Source organism: Tupaia chinensis, unplaced genomic scaffold (genome assembly GCF_000334495.1).
Source record: "Tupaia chinensis unplaced genomic scaffold, TupChi_1.0 Scaffold138517_1, whole genome shotgun sequence".
Classification (NCBI taxonomy): domain Eukaryota; kingdom Metazoa; phylum Chordata; class Mammalia; order Scandentia; family Tupaiidae; genus Tupaia; species Tupaia belangeri.
The window spans coordinates 379,778-396,119 of NW_006198412.1; the positions used below are offsets into that span (position 1 = coordinate 379,778).

General features: G+C 42.6%; 1 protein-coding gene across 1 annotated transcript in view; it reads right to left on the reverse strand.

The window, feature by feature from the left end:
* The window catches only part of CASQ2 (calsequestrin 2), a 69,223-nt gene that overhangs the window by 20,954 nt on the left and 31,927 nt on the right, over positions 1 to 16,342 (reverse strand). Inside the window, exons 3-7 of the mRNA XM_006161386.3 lie at positions 15,051 to 15,151; positions 12,245 to 12,356; positions 8,966 to 9,039; positions 5,488 to 5,618; positions 3,830 to 3,875 (exon numbers count right to left, since the gene is read on the reverse strand). Of these exons, the coding sequence (XP_006161448.1) occupies positions 3,830 to 3,875; positions 5,488 to 5,618; positions 8,966 to 9,039; positions 12,245 to 12,356; positions 15,051 to 15,151 (464 nt within the window). The remainder of the gene's footprint in view (positions 1 to 3,829; positions 3,876 to 5,487; positions 5,619 to 8,965; positions 9,040 to 12,244; positions 12,357 to 15,050; positions 15,152 to 16,342) is intronic.

A 16,342-nucleotide genomic window follows, 5' to 3' on the forward strand; every position in this document is an offset into this window, starting at 1 on the left:
CTGAAGAAAATTAGAAAATATTAGAGAAAGGGGCTGGCAGGTGGCATGGTGGTTAAAGGTGCTGGACTCCCACATGGCTGACTGCAGTTCGAGTCCTGGACCTGGTGGCTTGCTTTCTCACTTTCTCTCTCTCTCTCTCTCACTCTGTCCCTCTCTGGTCAAATCAAAATAAATAAATAAATACAGTTAAATAAAATAATTCTTAAAAAAAAGAAAATATTAGAGATATGAAGAAGAAAATAAATTTATCCCCCAGCCAGATACATCACTGATGTTTATATTACGCTCGATTTTCTTCCAATCTCTGCCAAATGTTTGTTCTCATGTTAAATGAAAAGACATTAACAAAAAAGAAAAGAAAAAGCAGTTAAAACTAGGAGACTTTCTAATCAAGGTACAATGAAGTGACATTGGGCTTCATCTTGGAAGTACTTTGATGCTACAACAGAAGGAAGTTTTTTTTGAAGAGGTCACTGACACTCACCACCAGGGACTGTTGCCCAGAACCCAGCTGACCACCTGCCAGGGCAGAGGGTGAAGTCTCCAGGGAGGAAGACAGGTCAGCGCTGGGTCTGGACTGCCCTGCCTAACCCTGACAGTCTCAGGATAACTAACTAAATAAACGTGTATATAAATAAATAAATACATGGGTCTCCAACCGAAGCATGGCAAATAGTTCTAGGTCACAATTTCCATAGTAATAACAGGATGTGTTTTCTATGGCTGGCTGCTTAAAAAACTGACACAATTGGGGAGAGAAAAAGGTAAATAGTTACTTAGCACTAGTTAGCTTTTCTATCTTTTTAAAAAATAATTATTTGTTTAATTTTATGTACAATTATTATTTTTTTAATTTGTCCAGAGAGAGAGAGAGAGACAGAGAGAGAGGCAAAGTGAGAAAGCAAGCTACCAGGCCTGGGATTTGAACCGTAGTCGGCCATGTGGGAGTCCAGCACCTTAACCATCAGACCTGCCAGCCCCAATCTTTTCTATCTTATTTTCCTATTTTGCAGTGCCGAGGGACATGGTTGTGGAAGATGAAGACTGCTGAGTTCGTTTACTGGTTACATTCCTCCCCATCTGTGGTTTAAGTCGGGGCCACGAGCACCCCGGAGTGGCTGCCTTTGGATGCCCACCGAGGTGGACATGGGAGGGTGGTGACAGGGTTTGAGAGGCTCCATTAGAAGTGCTTCTGTTTCTTCCTCTCCTGTTTAAGGTTGTGAAGAGCGCCCTGGTGTGGCGTGTCCTGTCTACTTCTCTAGCCAAAGATCTAGCCGAGGGCTGTGTAGGCTGGCTGAGGCCTCTGCGGAAGTCACGCGCTATGTCAGAACAGGTGTTGGGAAGGAGTACACCATTCTAGCTGCCTTTTTCTATACCTGGCGAAACTCAATACACAGCCCTTCCTCAGTTAGGAAACAACTAAATATGCAATAATGTAGACGAGGCATCACTGTTATTTTATGACACAGCAAAAGGCTATAACATATCTCATTCATTAAGTGAAAAGAAAGCAGTTCCAGTGAAGCCAGACAGTGGGCTTCCTCTCTGAACATCCGCCTCTCCTGTGATGGGAGGGAGCGTTTCAACTGGTGCAGTCTGGGGTGCTGGGGTGTTGGAGGTCAGGGGAAGACACAAGCACTCCAGCTACAGAATGTCATGATATGAGGTGTGATACTGCTGTGGTGTAAGGAAGATTCCAGGTTCCACTAGTTTTTATTCCCTTCCTAGATAATTGAGCTTTCACTTTTAAAAATAAAGAAAACAAAACGAAAATCGAGAGACAAAGCAAAGCAGAGCAGAAGAGCAATACTCTCGCAATTCAAAATGGTGCTTAGTGTCATGACAGACACAGAAGGTGAGTAAAGAAGTATAACAACCAAATCCCAAGTGTGAGATCCTGGACTAGATCCTGGACCGAGGAGGGAAACGTTATTCTGTTGCAATTAAGGACATCAGTAAGACAACTGGTCAATTTGAATAAGATCTATAGATTATAGGGTGGAATTACGTCAGTGTTGATTTCCAAACTTTGATCATTGTACTGTTGTTATATGAGAGAAAGTCCTAGTTTGTAGATAACACTTGAAGTATTTAGGGGCAAAAGGGAATTGTTTCTGCTACTTACTCTCAAACATTTAGGGGAAAAACATATGTAGATAGAGAGAAAGAGAGAGAGAGAGAGGGAGGGAGGGAGGGCACAGAAAGGAAAGGCTGCAAAATGTTAGCATTTGGGCAATCAGGATAAAGAGAATGAAATTCTTTGACTGTTTTTGTAAGTCTAAAATTATTTTAGAGTAAAAAATAAAAACAATTTTAAAATGGAATATTATTTTTATAGCACTAAGATACCCTTTTCTTTTTTAACAAGTAACAATACTTTCTTCTAATTTTTTTAATTGCCAGGAGGCATGCATGCTTGCCAAGGAGAGACAGAGAGAAAGAGAGAGAGGAGGAGGAGAGGGAGAAAGCATCCCCAGTGGGACATGGTCACATGGTAATCCCTTCTTCATTTCCTCATCCTGACTGGACTTTGGGCACACAAACACTCACACCTGACATGTTTTTCAAGCCACCAGGGCTGGGATCTGAACCATTTGGTAGGCTATATGGGATCTGACTCCATTAATCACTAGGCTACCAGGCTGGCCCACAAGATCAATTTGTTGAGAGGCTCAGATGTTAGAAAAACATGTTTTTTGGGGGCCAATTGCTCTTAAATAGTCCACTTCTCTAGACTGGATTATTTGACCTCCAGCGTCTTGTGAAATGTCTATTCTATCTTCAGATGTCCAAATGGGTTACATGCCAGTAAACAGTGTCAGGTTGCTTCCTAATCTGTTCATCCATCACTCAGACTCTGAGTTAAAAAGTTCCATAGATAAATGCTTCATGTTAATCCCTTTCTACTCCCTGCCTCTACGCTTCTGGCTCATGTGGGGATATGACCACTCCAGGGAAGCATACGGGAGAGGACACGAGATCTGACTCCAGATGGCCTGAATTTAAGTCCCAAGGACTAATGCTTATTACTTATGGAGTAATTCTTCTAATTTATATGCTCACCAGTGTCCCCACATGTGAAATGGGGCTACACCAGTACTTGCTCTACATCACTTTCTGGGGCTATTAAAAGGCATGGAAAAGGATACATGAAATGCTTTGAAAAATGCTCATGGCTGTTGGTTATTGTTTATGGAAATTCTGTTTAAAGTAAGGCAAGGGTGGGAGAAGTATGTCTAAGGCACTCTCTCTAATACTATTTGAGCCACCCAACGTATTGCCTGTGACATGAACCCAGAGGACGAGTTGCCCCAGTGACTTTCCAGTGCGTTGGTATTTATTGATATTTCTAAAAATAGAGATCACTCATTAACATTCTGAACTCTTTATATCACTCATTCTTACAAAAGATCCCAATTTTATATGGGAAACTAAAGTTCAGAAAGACCATATGACTTGATGTGAAACACATAGCTACTTGGGGCATTTTCTGGACTTGAATCCAAGTCGCTAAAACTTTCTGCCCTGAAGTCCTTCCACTGCAATACCTTTGTTGCTGGTGATCAACAAATAGAAGCCAGTAGTCATTGTGGGCAATGAATGCAGAGACAGTCATTTTGCCTAGAGAGTGGTCCCATATAGGCTTAAACGTGATCCCTGGGGAGCTGGGTCTTTAACTGCACCTGACATTGTCCATGCTTCAAATACCCTACCAGCTAGACATCCACCCCAGCCACGTAAGACCTAGAGTTGGGGCACTTAATTAAAGGGGCATCCTCTTAGAGCATATACTCATCTCTACAAGGCAGAAAGTTTGCCACTTACTTACCCATGTTTCAAACATATCTTCTGGGCGCAGGCGTCGCAGAGTGGGTCTGAAATAAAGAGGCACTTCTGTGAGTAGGGACCATCATGGCAGATTCTGCAGTCTCAGCACCGTGAAATGTAAAATGAGATATTGACTCATGTGCAAAAACACGAAGAGTCCTAGAAACCTGCTTCTCCTCAAAGGATACAGAGAGGATCTACCCTGTTGTATCAGAGATCAGGGCCTAAAGCACACAGCCTTTTTATAGACCCATTTGATCCAAGGAGTATAAAGTCAATAACAAACAATAGGTCAAAGGCTACAGGGTCAGCTCATTCCCAGGGCAAGAAGACATTGCCCTCCTCATAGACAGGTTCCACATGAGCCCAGAGCAGGCCCAGAATGAGGAAATCTGAGCAGGAAACAGGAAGCCTCAGCTTTTCTAGAACTGCCATTATTTATCACTGGGATTGTCCACCAGCAGTAGGTAGGATCTACATTTCCTTATAATGTCATTTCTTTTGAATACTGGCAAACAGCACCAGACACGTTCCTCCAAGTGCTGCCTCCCTGGAGGGACTAGGTGCTTCAGGTTTGACACACAGTGCAAATGTGGGGAGGGTGGATGGATGAGGTGGTGAGCCCACCACCATGTTCTGTGTTCGATATCGTCTCTCCTTCAAGAGCAGGGGCCTGAACACTACAGCCAGTGGGCCAAATCCAGCCAGTGTCTCCTACGTTTGCAAATAAGCCTTTACTGGGACATAGCCATGCACATTTGCTTGTACATGGTCTAAGGTAGCCTTCATATGACAATGGCAGAGTTGAGTAGTTGAAACAGAGGCTGTCTGGCCGTCATATCTTGAAATATTTACTTTTCGTTCTTTAGAAGAAAACTTTGCCAATTCGAGGGAGAGCTACTTTAAGTGTTGTCAAATATTCCCCTCTCAGAAGTTCTATCCATAGAATGTTCACCCTTAGCTAAGTTACTCAACTATTCTGAGTCTAGTTCTTTGACCTATAACATTGGGATGACAATAATTACCCTATGAGATAGAGACGAGACAAAATAGCTTTCTTAAAGCACCTAGCATGCTACTTAGTATGTAGGAAGCTTTCACAAAATTTTTATCACAATTAATGTAGAATTCTACTCATACTTTTTTTTTAAGAGAGATTTTTGTTATAGGGAGTGGACACTTGTGAGAGAAACAGAGAGAGACAGAAAGTGAGAAATCACCCCCAAGGAGGGATGGCCATGCCACAATCCCTTCTCTTCCATTCTCCTCTTGGGATCTTGGGGATGCATACACATGCACCTGGCGTGAGTTTTAAGTTGTTGGGTCTGGGACTCAAACTGCAGTCTACTACATGGGAATCCAGTGACATAACCATTATGCTATCTGCTAGTCTAAGAATTCTACTCATATCTTACTTTGACTAGGAGGGAATTTTCTGCCTGAGGGGAAGCAGTTTTGTGTAGACCAATGTTATACAAGTAGAACACTGCAACAGTCCTACTATCTATATATGACCAACAAAGCCATACTACTGCGTCCTATTTGGCTGGGGTACTACCTCTAGCTTTTTTTTCTATGTGGTTCTGAAATGGCAGATTGGGAGGCTCCTCTCCATTTTCCAGGCTCTAAGATACATCCCCTGCATGCCATCTTGGGTACCTTTGGTGTTCCTTCACAAACTCCACCAGCTCCTCTTCTGTGTACGGTTTGTCGGGAATGGGAATGGGCTCATCCATAAATGGCTCATAGAAGCCAACTTCATTCATCTTCAACGACAATTTCTTTGCAACCTGTAACAGTTAGAAAGACGACAATGGTTTATTTGAATGCTTGTCCAGAGTAGCAATGGGTTGTCCATCTAAGGAAAGTGTCTATGCTTGTTCTCTGGCAAAGACAAGTAAGCATATATATGATTTTAACTTAAATGCTGAAGTGATAGCTCATCCCATAAGTCCTGCACTGGGACAATTTCCTCTTGTAATCTAAGAAAAAGAAATAATAAGAAAAAGAGAACTAACTGGCTAATTAGAGTCAAAAAGGGGCAGAGAGCAATTGGAATGAAAAGTGAGAAATTTGGGGACCAGCAGTTAGTGTAATGGCTATGTCACTGGACTCCCATGTAGTCGACCATGGGTCGAGTCCTGGACCCGGTGGCTTAAAACTCACACTGGGCGTGTGCACGTGTGTGCCCAAGATCCCGAGAGGAGAATGGAGGACAAGGGATTGTTGTGTGGCCATCCCCCCTCGGGGGTGATTTCTCGCTTTCTGTCTCTCTGTCTCTCTCCATCTGACTGGCGAGCGCACGCACCCTATGGCAAAAACCTTTCCAAAAAAAATAAAATAAAATAAAAGTGAGAAATTTAATTCTACAAGAACCACCACCAGCTGACTCTATTTGCCAGGGCTGGAAGAGAAAACAAATACCTACAGATCATGTTTACTGTCATGGTTGTGTGAAGTTCATTGAACCAATTTTGATAGAAAAGGCAAGTGATGGAAATCCTTACAGCATACAGGTACTTAGAATCAGAAGCCAACCCTTTAATCTGTTCTATCCCTGATCAGTTCATAAGTCCTAATTGCTAGTTAGATTGAACCACTGGTCCTAGGGTTAAATGTCTCAGTCCAGATTGGCGTGGTGGTTTGTCAGGCTCTGGGAACTGAACAGCTTGTTACCAGTCTTAAAATGACCAACAATCCTGTTTTGTTCAGGATGAAGGAGTTTTCTGGGATGAGGCTCTTTTGATGCTAAAACCTGGATAGTCTCCAACAAGCCAGGATGAGTTGCTCACTCTACTATAGATAAAAAGCTTGGGGAAGCAGCCCATAGCCTGGAAGACATTTCCTCTCTTGATTGAAGTGGCCATAAGGTTGTCTGCTGTCAAACAGAATAGTTGCTATGTTTGCCTGCACAGCTGCTGAACTCAGGATCTCTCTTTGTGAAATGATTTGAGAGGCCTGGAATGTGCAATGCTCTATAGAAAACCAAGTGCCATTCTTTTCTAGTTCAGAGCTGTGATTCAAGAAAGCACAGGAATGAACAGTGGTTTCCTTTAAGCTACAGAGGAGTTGCCTAAGAGCTGACGCCCTGCGCCCTGCGGTGGTAACCAACATTCAGTGACCCAGGGCGGCTATGACTAATTGGGAGGGAGAGGAACTGAGTATTACGTAAACTCTTACACAAGGAGGTCCATTCTGAGCATACACTGATGTCTGAGTGGTTTTTGTCATCAACTGCTATTAATTCCAGGTCACTATATTCTAAAAAGAATTTCTTGGTCTACTTAAGAAATGTCTTAGTCTACTTAAGAAACTCCAGCCTCTCAGAGCTAAAGAAAATGGGTCATATTAAGAGCTGCCCTCAGTATAAGGATTTTATTAGCTTGTTGATTTTGTTTTAAGAAGTGAAGAGGTACACATTTTTTTCTTACCATTTCCCCCTGTTCTCTGAGGAAAGGGAGTAGCGTGGATGATGGGGTGATGAGGCAGGGAGCTGGCGAGGGGGAAATAGCACACACACACCCAGTGTCTGAGTCTACTCAGCTCTTCCTGAAGCATTGAGTTCTGCTTCAGTTTTGGTGAATTTGCTCACTATATATTCAGAATCTTCTAAAAGTTTATGGGGAACATAAATTAGGAAAAGAAAACTATGTATGGATTTCAAAAATTTTTGCATCAAAGTAAATTCATAGTTGAACTCCATTTTTTGGCAAACTTTTGGAAGTCCCTTTATATGTAGTATAGGAACTAGAAAACTGCTTCCATGAAATGGAAGTGACCAGATGAACAAAACAGTAATAATAGCAAACATGCAGCAAGCTTACTCTATGCCAGGCACCCTTGCAAAGAGTTTTAAGTTTGTTGCTTTATTTAATCTTCATTTTGATTATATTTAGTAAGCATCATTATTATACTTATTTTACAGATGATGAACCTAAGGCACACTTTGGGTAAGCAGTTGGTCAAGATCATATACCTAGAGAGAGTAGAACCAGAATTTAAACCCAGGTCATGGAGCTTTCTAAACTACCAGTTTGCCACTATTCCAACTTTCTTCTCACAGGAAAATGGCCATCTCTCTGACAATGTAAAGAAAGGAGACTATGTCACAGTAAATATTACATTGGTGCCATGTGTGGTTTGGTGAGATGTTTCCTATTCCTGTCATAGCATGTTCCCATCAATTTTCTCCCCATTACAATCTGCCTTATTTTTTTAAGAGAGATATATTTTTGCTGTAGGGCATGTGCCCTAGCCTGAGACAGAGAGACAGAAAGAGAGAAATCACCCCCTAGGGGGGATGGCCATGCCACAATTCCTTCTCCTCTGTTCTTCTCTTGGGATTTTGGGCACATGTGCCTGGCCCATGTGTTAAGCCTCCAGGTCCAGGACTCAAACCATGTTCGACTATGTGGGAGTCCAGTGACGTAACCATTACGCCATCTGCTGCTCTCACAATCTGCTTTCAATAAAACTTCCTGAAGGGAAAAGGGAGCTCATCAGGACCACTATGAAGGCAAGCGTCGTGGGTGTGCAAATGAGTATGCATGTGAGTATGTAAGAGATGGTAGTCTCTGGTCCCTGAGTGTTAGTGCCTGGGTCTGCAGTGTTATGTCTATGAATGTCAGATTGGATTATCACGTCTTTAAGTCTTGGAATCCCTGAATAAAATTTTCCAGAGGTCTCTTCACAATCTCCCCATATCATCATCAAGTGCCCTCATCTGCTCAGGAAGGGACCTTAGAATATCTTCTTTTCATTCTTTTGAGGGGTGGGCCATCACTACTCATTAGATATTTTTAGAAATACCCTTACATCCTCTAAATTAATCATCTTTGGACTAATTGCCATCCTAAAATGACTTATTGCCATAGTCTTAATGTTTCTGGGAAAAGAGCAAAGGAGGATGGTTAAGGAAAAGAAAAGATAGCCACAAGTTCAAATTCTAATCCTTCATGTTTATAAAAGCATTGCATTTCAGCCAGGTGCAGTGGCATGCACCTGTGGTCCCAGCTACTCAAGAGCCTGAGGCAGGAGGATTATGACTTTGAGGCCAGTCTGAGTAACATAGCAAGAACTTGTGTATTCAAAAAAAAAAAAAAAAAAGTGTTCAAACTGTGGTTTCATAGGTACTTACGCCTTTGTCGAAGGTGGCAAAAAATTTGATATAAGGCTGGAAGTGTTCAGCTGCCTCTTCAAAGGCCTTATAATCTAAAAGGAAAAAGATGAAAGGAAGAGATGTTTTCAAGGTGCACTAAAGAAGCTTCCCTTTTTAAGTGACCTAGAGAGAATGGAGTCAATGAACTCTAATTGGATAATTATTTAGTAGATAATGTTTAGATAAATAATTACTTAGTGCTATTTAAACCCCTAATTTCCCCCAAGGAGTTTGAATTCACTGCCATTCAATCATCAAGAGAAGACCTCTTTGCCACATGTTTATGATGTTCACATATGGACAGCAGGAAACAGAGAGAAAGAGAAAAAACACACATGAAATTTTAAACCCAAAGAAAACACCTTCTCTCTTGAACTCACTACTGGTTATAATTGTGCCTCTAAACTGAGTATAGTTTGTGTATAATGAGCCCTAACTAAGAAAGAAATGCTCCTTACTGTGCCAAGTAACTTCCATTAAAAATGACATCATAGAAGTATCAATATTTTAAACTTAGCAGGAATATCCCTGTTGGTTAATCCTAGTTTTTATTTATCTTTTTCTTCCTTCCTTTTTTTTTTCTTTCTTTCTTCCTTCTTTTTCTTTCTCTTCCTCTCTCTCTCTTTCTTCTTTCTCTCTCTCTCTTCTCCCTTCCTTCCTTTTCTTTTTTCACTCTGACCCTCTGAGAGGGTTGTTAAAGTTTAATTAAGCCTATGCTTGACTCTGGCCCCAAACTTGATCCCAAACTGTGAGGGCAGGCCTGAGAACATGTGAGTGTGAAATGCCAGGCCTTACTACACCCAGGCTGTTAGTTGGTGAAGATGTCCATGTTGAAGCCTAGACTTGAGGAGGATGGTGATGCTGGTTGCCCAATAGCAAATTAAATAATAATAATAAATACAAAATTTTAAAAATATATAAATGTACCTTGCACTTACTTTGAAAAAAAAAATAGAAAGGTAATTGTTTGCTTCAAAAACATGCTAGACCTTGCTGAGCATCCAAATGAACTTAACTGAAAATTGTAAGCATCTTGTGAAATATAATACTATACTGACAAAGTTCATCAATTTAAAAGCAAAAATTAAACCTTAAAAGAGAGGCAAAAATGACTCATTAGCAACTTTATCATTTAAATTTCAAGAATAATGGTTAAGATCAGTAGAATCTATGTCTGTGTATTCCTATGGAAGTTTCATTATAATTTTGAAATACATTTTGTGAAAAAGTTTCATTAGATTAGCAATGCCTTTAAATCTATTCAAATTATCCTGAGGAATATGAACATTATATTTGTCATAGAAAATAAAAGTAATACCTGTGAGGCTGAAAGAGTGCTCACGTCCTTGAGGGACAGCTTAGAGACTGAATTATCTGAATTATGTCCCGTGGCAAGAAAAGAATGTTCCTCAAATGGAGAAAAGCCCTGCGTGCTGCGTCCCATTTGCCCCGCGTGCAGCACAGTCTCGTCAATGGTGACTCCCCAGAATTTGCAAAGATCATGGGCTGGCTTCATGGTGTAGTGGGAATAGGCTGCTCAAGGAGAAGCTGGATCTCACATGGTGGCAGTGGTTCAAACCCCTGACCCAGTCAGACTGAAATGTTCTGGGCACGCATGCCAAACCCTTCCAGTCTACCCCCACTTCACTCCATACAAGCATTAGAAGATTTTACGTGTACCATGACCTAACCAAGTTTACGAAGTTGAAAAGATAGCCCGGTAATTAAGTGTACGGCCTCTGAAGTCAGATTCCTGGGATTTAAATCTTGACTCCACCATTTACTAGCTGTAAAACACTAAGTAAGTTAATTGACCTTTCTCTTCCATCCTTTCATCATGAAGATGAAGATAATCATGATAACTTCCTCACGGGTGTGTGAGAATGAAAACATTCACATAAAGCTTGCAGCATAGGCCCTGACATGTTATGTGATAATGAAATGGAGCTATTATGATTATTGGTTTAGGGGAGGGAATGAAAGAGACCGGAAGATGTGTTTTCTATTCCGGTCTTGGCCCTACCTCCCTCCATCCTGAGCTTTATGGAGGGCAGAGAAACCTAAGGATGGAAACAAGCTCAGCTGAAGAGGAACAGGGGAAATAGAAAGAAACAAAATAAAGAGGAGAAAGTAGAAGGGGCAGGAGAACCTCCGAGTAGTCAGCACTGAAACAGAAATGTGCAAATTGAAAACAAGTCACCCACAGAAAAACTGGGGCAAACTCCCTGGTGAGTCACCTCAATGCATCCACATCCAACACTGGATGGAGGTTCGAGTGAAGCAAATGGGAAGAGGCGTAAGTTGGGCCATGGAAGAGAAGAAGCAGGTGGGTTGGTGATGAGATGATGAAGGATATCAGTGGGCAGGTTGCATAAGGAAACAGTTTTGCAAATAATTTCAAAATATTTTGGAGTTTCTAGAAACAGTCGTAGGCAGCCTGTGTTTCTATCTCTGAGATGTACACATGCAGCCAGATTCTCCTTTGTGTCTATGCCCACCCCTTCTAACACTTCCCCTGTCTCCAAGATTGACACGCTAGGAAACGGCTGAATGAAGCAGCTTTTTCAAATGTACTTAGGCAGTTTCCCTTGCGGTCTCTTCTCTCTGCTCTACCCGACTCCTGCCCACACCCTTACAGCCCTGATGGGCTTAGGTGATGCTATGACAGACAGGTCCCCATGCCCACCCAGAACCTGGCCTCAAAGCTTTCAAAGGGAATGTGCTGTGTCCGAGGGTGTGGCTGCTCTGTGGCAGGCCGCCTCGGTGGTTAGCCGTGAGCTTGGTCAGCAGTTTCCCACGTTCTGTAGCAGCTGCTAGGCCCATCCCTGCCCACATTTTCCTCTGATGCTTTCCAGTCGCCTGAGAAGCTCTCTAGCTAGTGACCGTGGAGCTGGCAATGTCAGGGAGAGAGCCCACCATTTTTCCCACCGTGGGGGGACTTCAACGGGGATGGAGACAGGTGGGAAAGTGGAGGGAGGAGTTCTCTCCCTTCGGTAAAACACTCACCTGCTCCCTCTTTGAGACCAGAGGACATGGCCCAACCTTCATATTCTTTCAGCAACCCTGCCTGGTGTGTACCATGTGTGTTTTCTGCACGTGTGTTGCCCACACAACATAGGGCGCAGCGATGAGTCCAAAGTCCTCTATTTGAACCAGCAAAAATGATGCTGAAGACTCATCATCTTTTGGGATAATCTCACATACCTCGCTGGGAAGCTAGCCCTTAGACGGACAGGCTGGGGCGGACACACAACTTACACTCTGAGTCCTCACTCTTGAAGAAGCCGATGAGTTTGATCTGGTCCTCGATGCGTTCAAAGGCTTGGACCTCCAGTTTGTTGTTGATGATCTCCACTGGGTCTTCGATTAGCTGAAACGCCACACACGCACACACACACACACACACACACACACATAATAAAACTGGAGAATTCTTCCAGCCCCGGTGGAAATAGAGTGGTCTGGAGGGAAGCTTTAGACAACTGTGTGGTTGGTGCCTCAACGATCCTTCTACCGTCCCCTAGTGAGTGCAGTGGCAGGGCCTTTTGAGGAACTGATCTGAACTCAAGAAGTGGGATGTTTGGTTTGGGGGAGATTCTATTCCTTTAGCCAGACTTTTTATAATTGCCAGAGGGCATGTGCACTTGCCAGAGAGAGAGAGAGAGAGAGAGGAGAGCACCCCCCCAATGGGGCATGGTCACACCACAAACCCTTCTCCTCATTTCTCCATCCTGTTGGGATTTGGGGCATATATATATACATGTCTGCATTTTTTTTTTTTTGAGAGGTTTTTGCTATAGGGCGCGTGCACTCACCAGAAAGACAGAGAGAGACAGAATGACAGAAAGCAAGAAATCACCCCCCTGGGGGATGGCCACGCCACAATTCCTTTTCCTCCATTCTCCTCTCGGGATCTTGGGCACGCATGCACACACGCTCAGCATGAGTTTAAGCCATCAGGTCCAGGACTCGAACAGCGGTCGACTACATGGGAATTCAGCAACATAGCCATTACGCTAACTGCTGGTCCCATGTCTGCATGTTTTTCAAACCACTGGGGTCAGGCTTTGAACCATGGTCAACCCTGTGGTATCTGATTCCCTTAGCTATAGGGCTGGCCTACCAGAAATTTGTCACGTTAATGATTAAGTTGATAAATTATAGTTGTATATATTTATGGGGTACAAAGTAATGTCATGATTTATTAATGCAATATGTAATAATTAAATCAAGCTAATTAATATATTAATCACCTCAAATAGTTATCATTTTTTGTGGTGAGAACATTTGAACTTTTCTATCTTAGTGATTTTGACATGATACTACATTATTATTTCATGCTTTGTAATAGAGTTGAAAGAACAAAGTACCTTACTTCTCCAGTCTAATCAAGGTTTGGCATCCTTTACCATCATGTTTTCACCGCCCTCACCCACCTAGCCTCAGATAACCACTGCTCTACTTCCCGCCTCTTTGAGTTAACCACTCTCGGTTTCTTGTCTGAGAACATGCAGGATTTGTCTTTCTGTGCCTGACTTATGTCACTTGACACCCTGTTCTCCAGTTCCATCTATATTGTCACAAATGGCAACAGTGCTCTCTTTTCTAAAGTTGAATAGTGTTCTGTGTATACATGCCACATTTTCTTCATTCATTTATCTGTTGACAGACACTTAAGACTGATTCCATACCTTCTCTTGCCAGTTATTGATTCAAAAATGGACAAGTGATCTATTAAGTCGTCAGGAAAGTCATGACATATTTTTTTCTATGCAAAAATGCTTCATCACTTTCTGGACGACCCAGTAATTCTGGTCCAATAAGGATAATTCTGCCAAAAGCTTTGAGCAAGTTATTTACCCTTAAGAGAGCAAGGGGAAGCCAGATTTGTTTTCTTCTCCCACTGAATACAAATGAGAAATGCGATATACTGATTCATCTCAATGGCCATCTCATACTAGAGTGGAAAGTATAGCCTCTTACTTAAGTGTGTAAACTCTAGGACAATCAGCCTGAAGACAAAAACAACATAGTAAAAACAGTTATCTAGAATTCATAGTGAAAAATGGAGTGAGAGTCCTGATCTGATCAAGTCTACAATCTGCCCTAACTGTGGTCTTCTACTTATGGCCCCAGGCACATTGTTCAGGCACAGTGTTCACTGTCTGAAGCAGTCTTGTTTCCAAAAGCCTCTTCCCAGCTGATAAAGTTACAACAGCGCCATGTGTCTTGTTGCTTATCTCAACTATTTTAGTACTCATGGATCAATGAGATGGCCAAGCAGTCTACGGGCACTTCATTTATTTATTTATTTTCATGGGAGATGGCTTTCAGATGCCTTCTAACCTTCTCTCTGGCTTTTTAGGCCATAGTGAAAAAGCAGTAGACCCCTGGTACAAGTAGGGAGATAAGAGATGATCCATATGGATGTTGAAAAGCAGGATCTTTATCTGTGCAAGAATGTGTGTCCAAAAGCATTTCCTTCACAGCTGTTATTGAAAGTGTGGGTTTCTCTATGGGCAAATACTTGTCTAGAGTTTGGTCCTCTGCTCTTCTGAGCACATGGTTTTCAGGGCCTGGTACCTTCATAGCTGGGAGCAAGTGTGTCCCAGGGGCTCATTAGCTGCCTCACCTTTATGCTGTTCTGAGGTCCTTCAGGTGACTCAGCTGATAGCTACTCCCATCCTCCCCCCTCTCGTGACTGATTGTCTCCCTTCCTCCCCACATACCCCAGCGCCTCCTCAGTTGCACTGGAGCAAAGCCCTGGGAATCTCAGTGGATGTCTGTATATAACTGGTAAGAGAATGAGCATGTTACAAACACATGGGCCCAATCTATGATCTTCTGGACACTGATAAACAGTGTCTAGGGTGACTTAATGGCCAGCTTCCTAGTAGAAGGAAATAGCACTGTAGTGTAGGTGTTCCCTGGTTTGTGTGAAGTCTGAAAAACTGTCTGAGGCCAGGGCACCTTCTGCACATCTCTGTTCTTCCTTTTGGGTTTTGGATCCCCTCTATTGGAGCCCAGATGGCTGCATGCAGGGCCCCCATACATAAGTTCTTACATCCAAGAGAAATTCCACCAACACATCAGCTGCAAACTCGCCATCAAACTCAATGGTGCGATCACCCTTCAGAACGTACAGGCTCCCTTCTTCATCAAAGCCTAGAGGAAGCAAAGAGGCCAGAGGACAAGGTCAAGCTGATGTAGAAAAAACATTGTGGTGGTTGGAGTCTGACTCAGGCTCCCTGGGCGACAGTGGGGTCAGGATAAAAGGAACTTTCAGTAACTTTAGTCCAAAGATGGGTTCTCTCTGAATGACACTTCTAAGGGATTCCTAAAGTGGACATCTACCTTAAAATAGTTAAGAACAATCTTACACAGATTTTAACTTAAAAAAAAAAATCTATTCTCTATATACTATTGTTTTAGTTTTCCAAAAATATTCTCCTTATCAAAAACTTTTAATGCCCACTGCTCACGAAACTTTTACCTTGTTATTCAATCCCTTCTACAGTCTAGTTAACACTCTCTCGATCTCACTTGAGTAGGCTGCACTACTTTAAAAACTGTTCTGGGAAGCAGCAGGTGGTGTGGAGGTAAGGCGCTAGATTCCCACATGGCCTGACATGGTTCAAGTCCCAGACCCAGTGGCTTAAATCACACTAGGTACATGCGCATGCATGACCCAAATCCTGAGAGAAGTAAGGAGGAAGGATTTTGGAGTGGCCATCCCTGTCCCGGGATGGGAGTGCAATTTCTCACTTTCCCTCTCTCTGTCTCTCTCCAGCAAGTGCATGCACCTATGGCTGAAAAACAAATGAATAAATTGTCTTCTAGTCTCCTAGGCAACTCCTTTGCTTCTCGCCCGTGTGCTGATATAAAAGTGTGCATGAAAGAAAAGTCTCAGAGCATACTCCCTCTGTTCTAGTTCCCCAAACTTGTTATGGCCTCCACTGTATCTTCACCTTCACCTGCTACTTGGTTAGCTTCTTCAGATTTCAGCTTAGGATTCACGTTTCCTAAGGTCACGCTAATCTCACTGGGCTTGTGTCTCCATTGATCTTCCCCGGCTCTGTTTATAGGTACTCACTGTAATAGTAAATTCTCTTAGGGTAGGACCATTGTCTTCTTGCTATCCCAGTGCCTTGCTCAGAGCCTGAACACACTGGCACCCCTAAATGTATGTGTCCAGAATAAACAGCTTGCTTTACTGTTCTAGCTGAATTCATACATCTTCTCTATCTCGTTAGCTGGCCAATATTGTAAGAGCACATTGTGCATCTTCTCCTTTTCCACGCTTTAGTGTTCTTGGTATTTTAACAGTGATTGTTGGAAAACTGCATTCCCATCCCC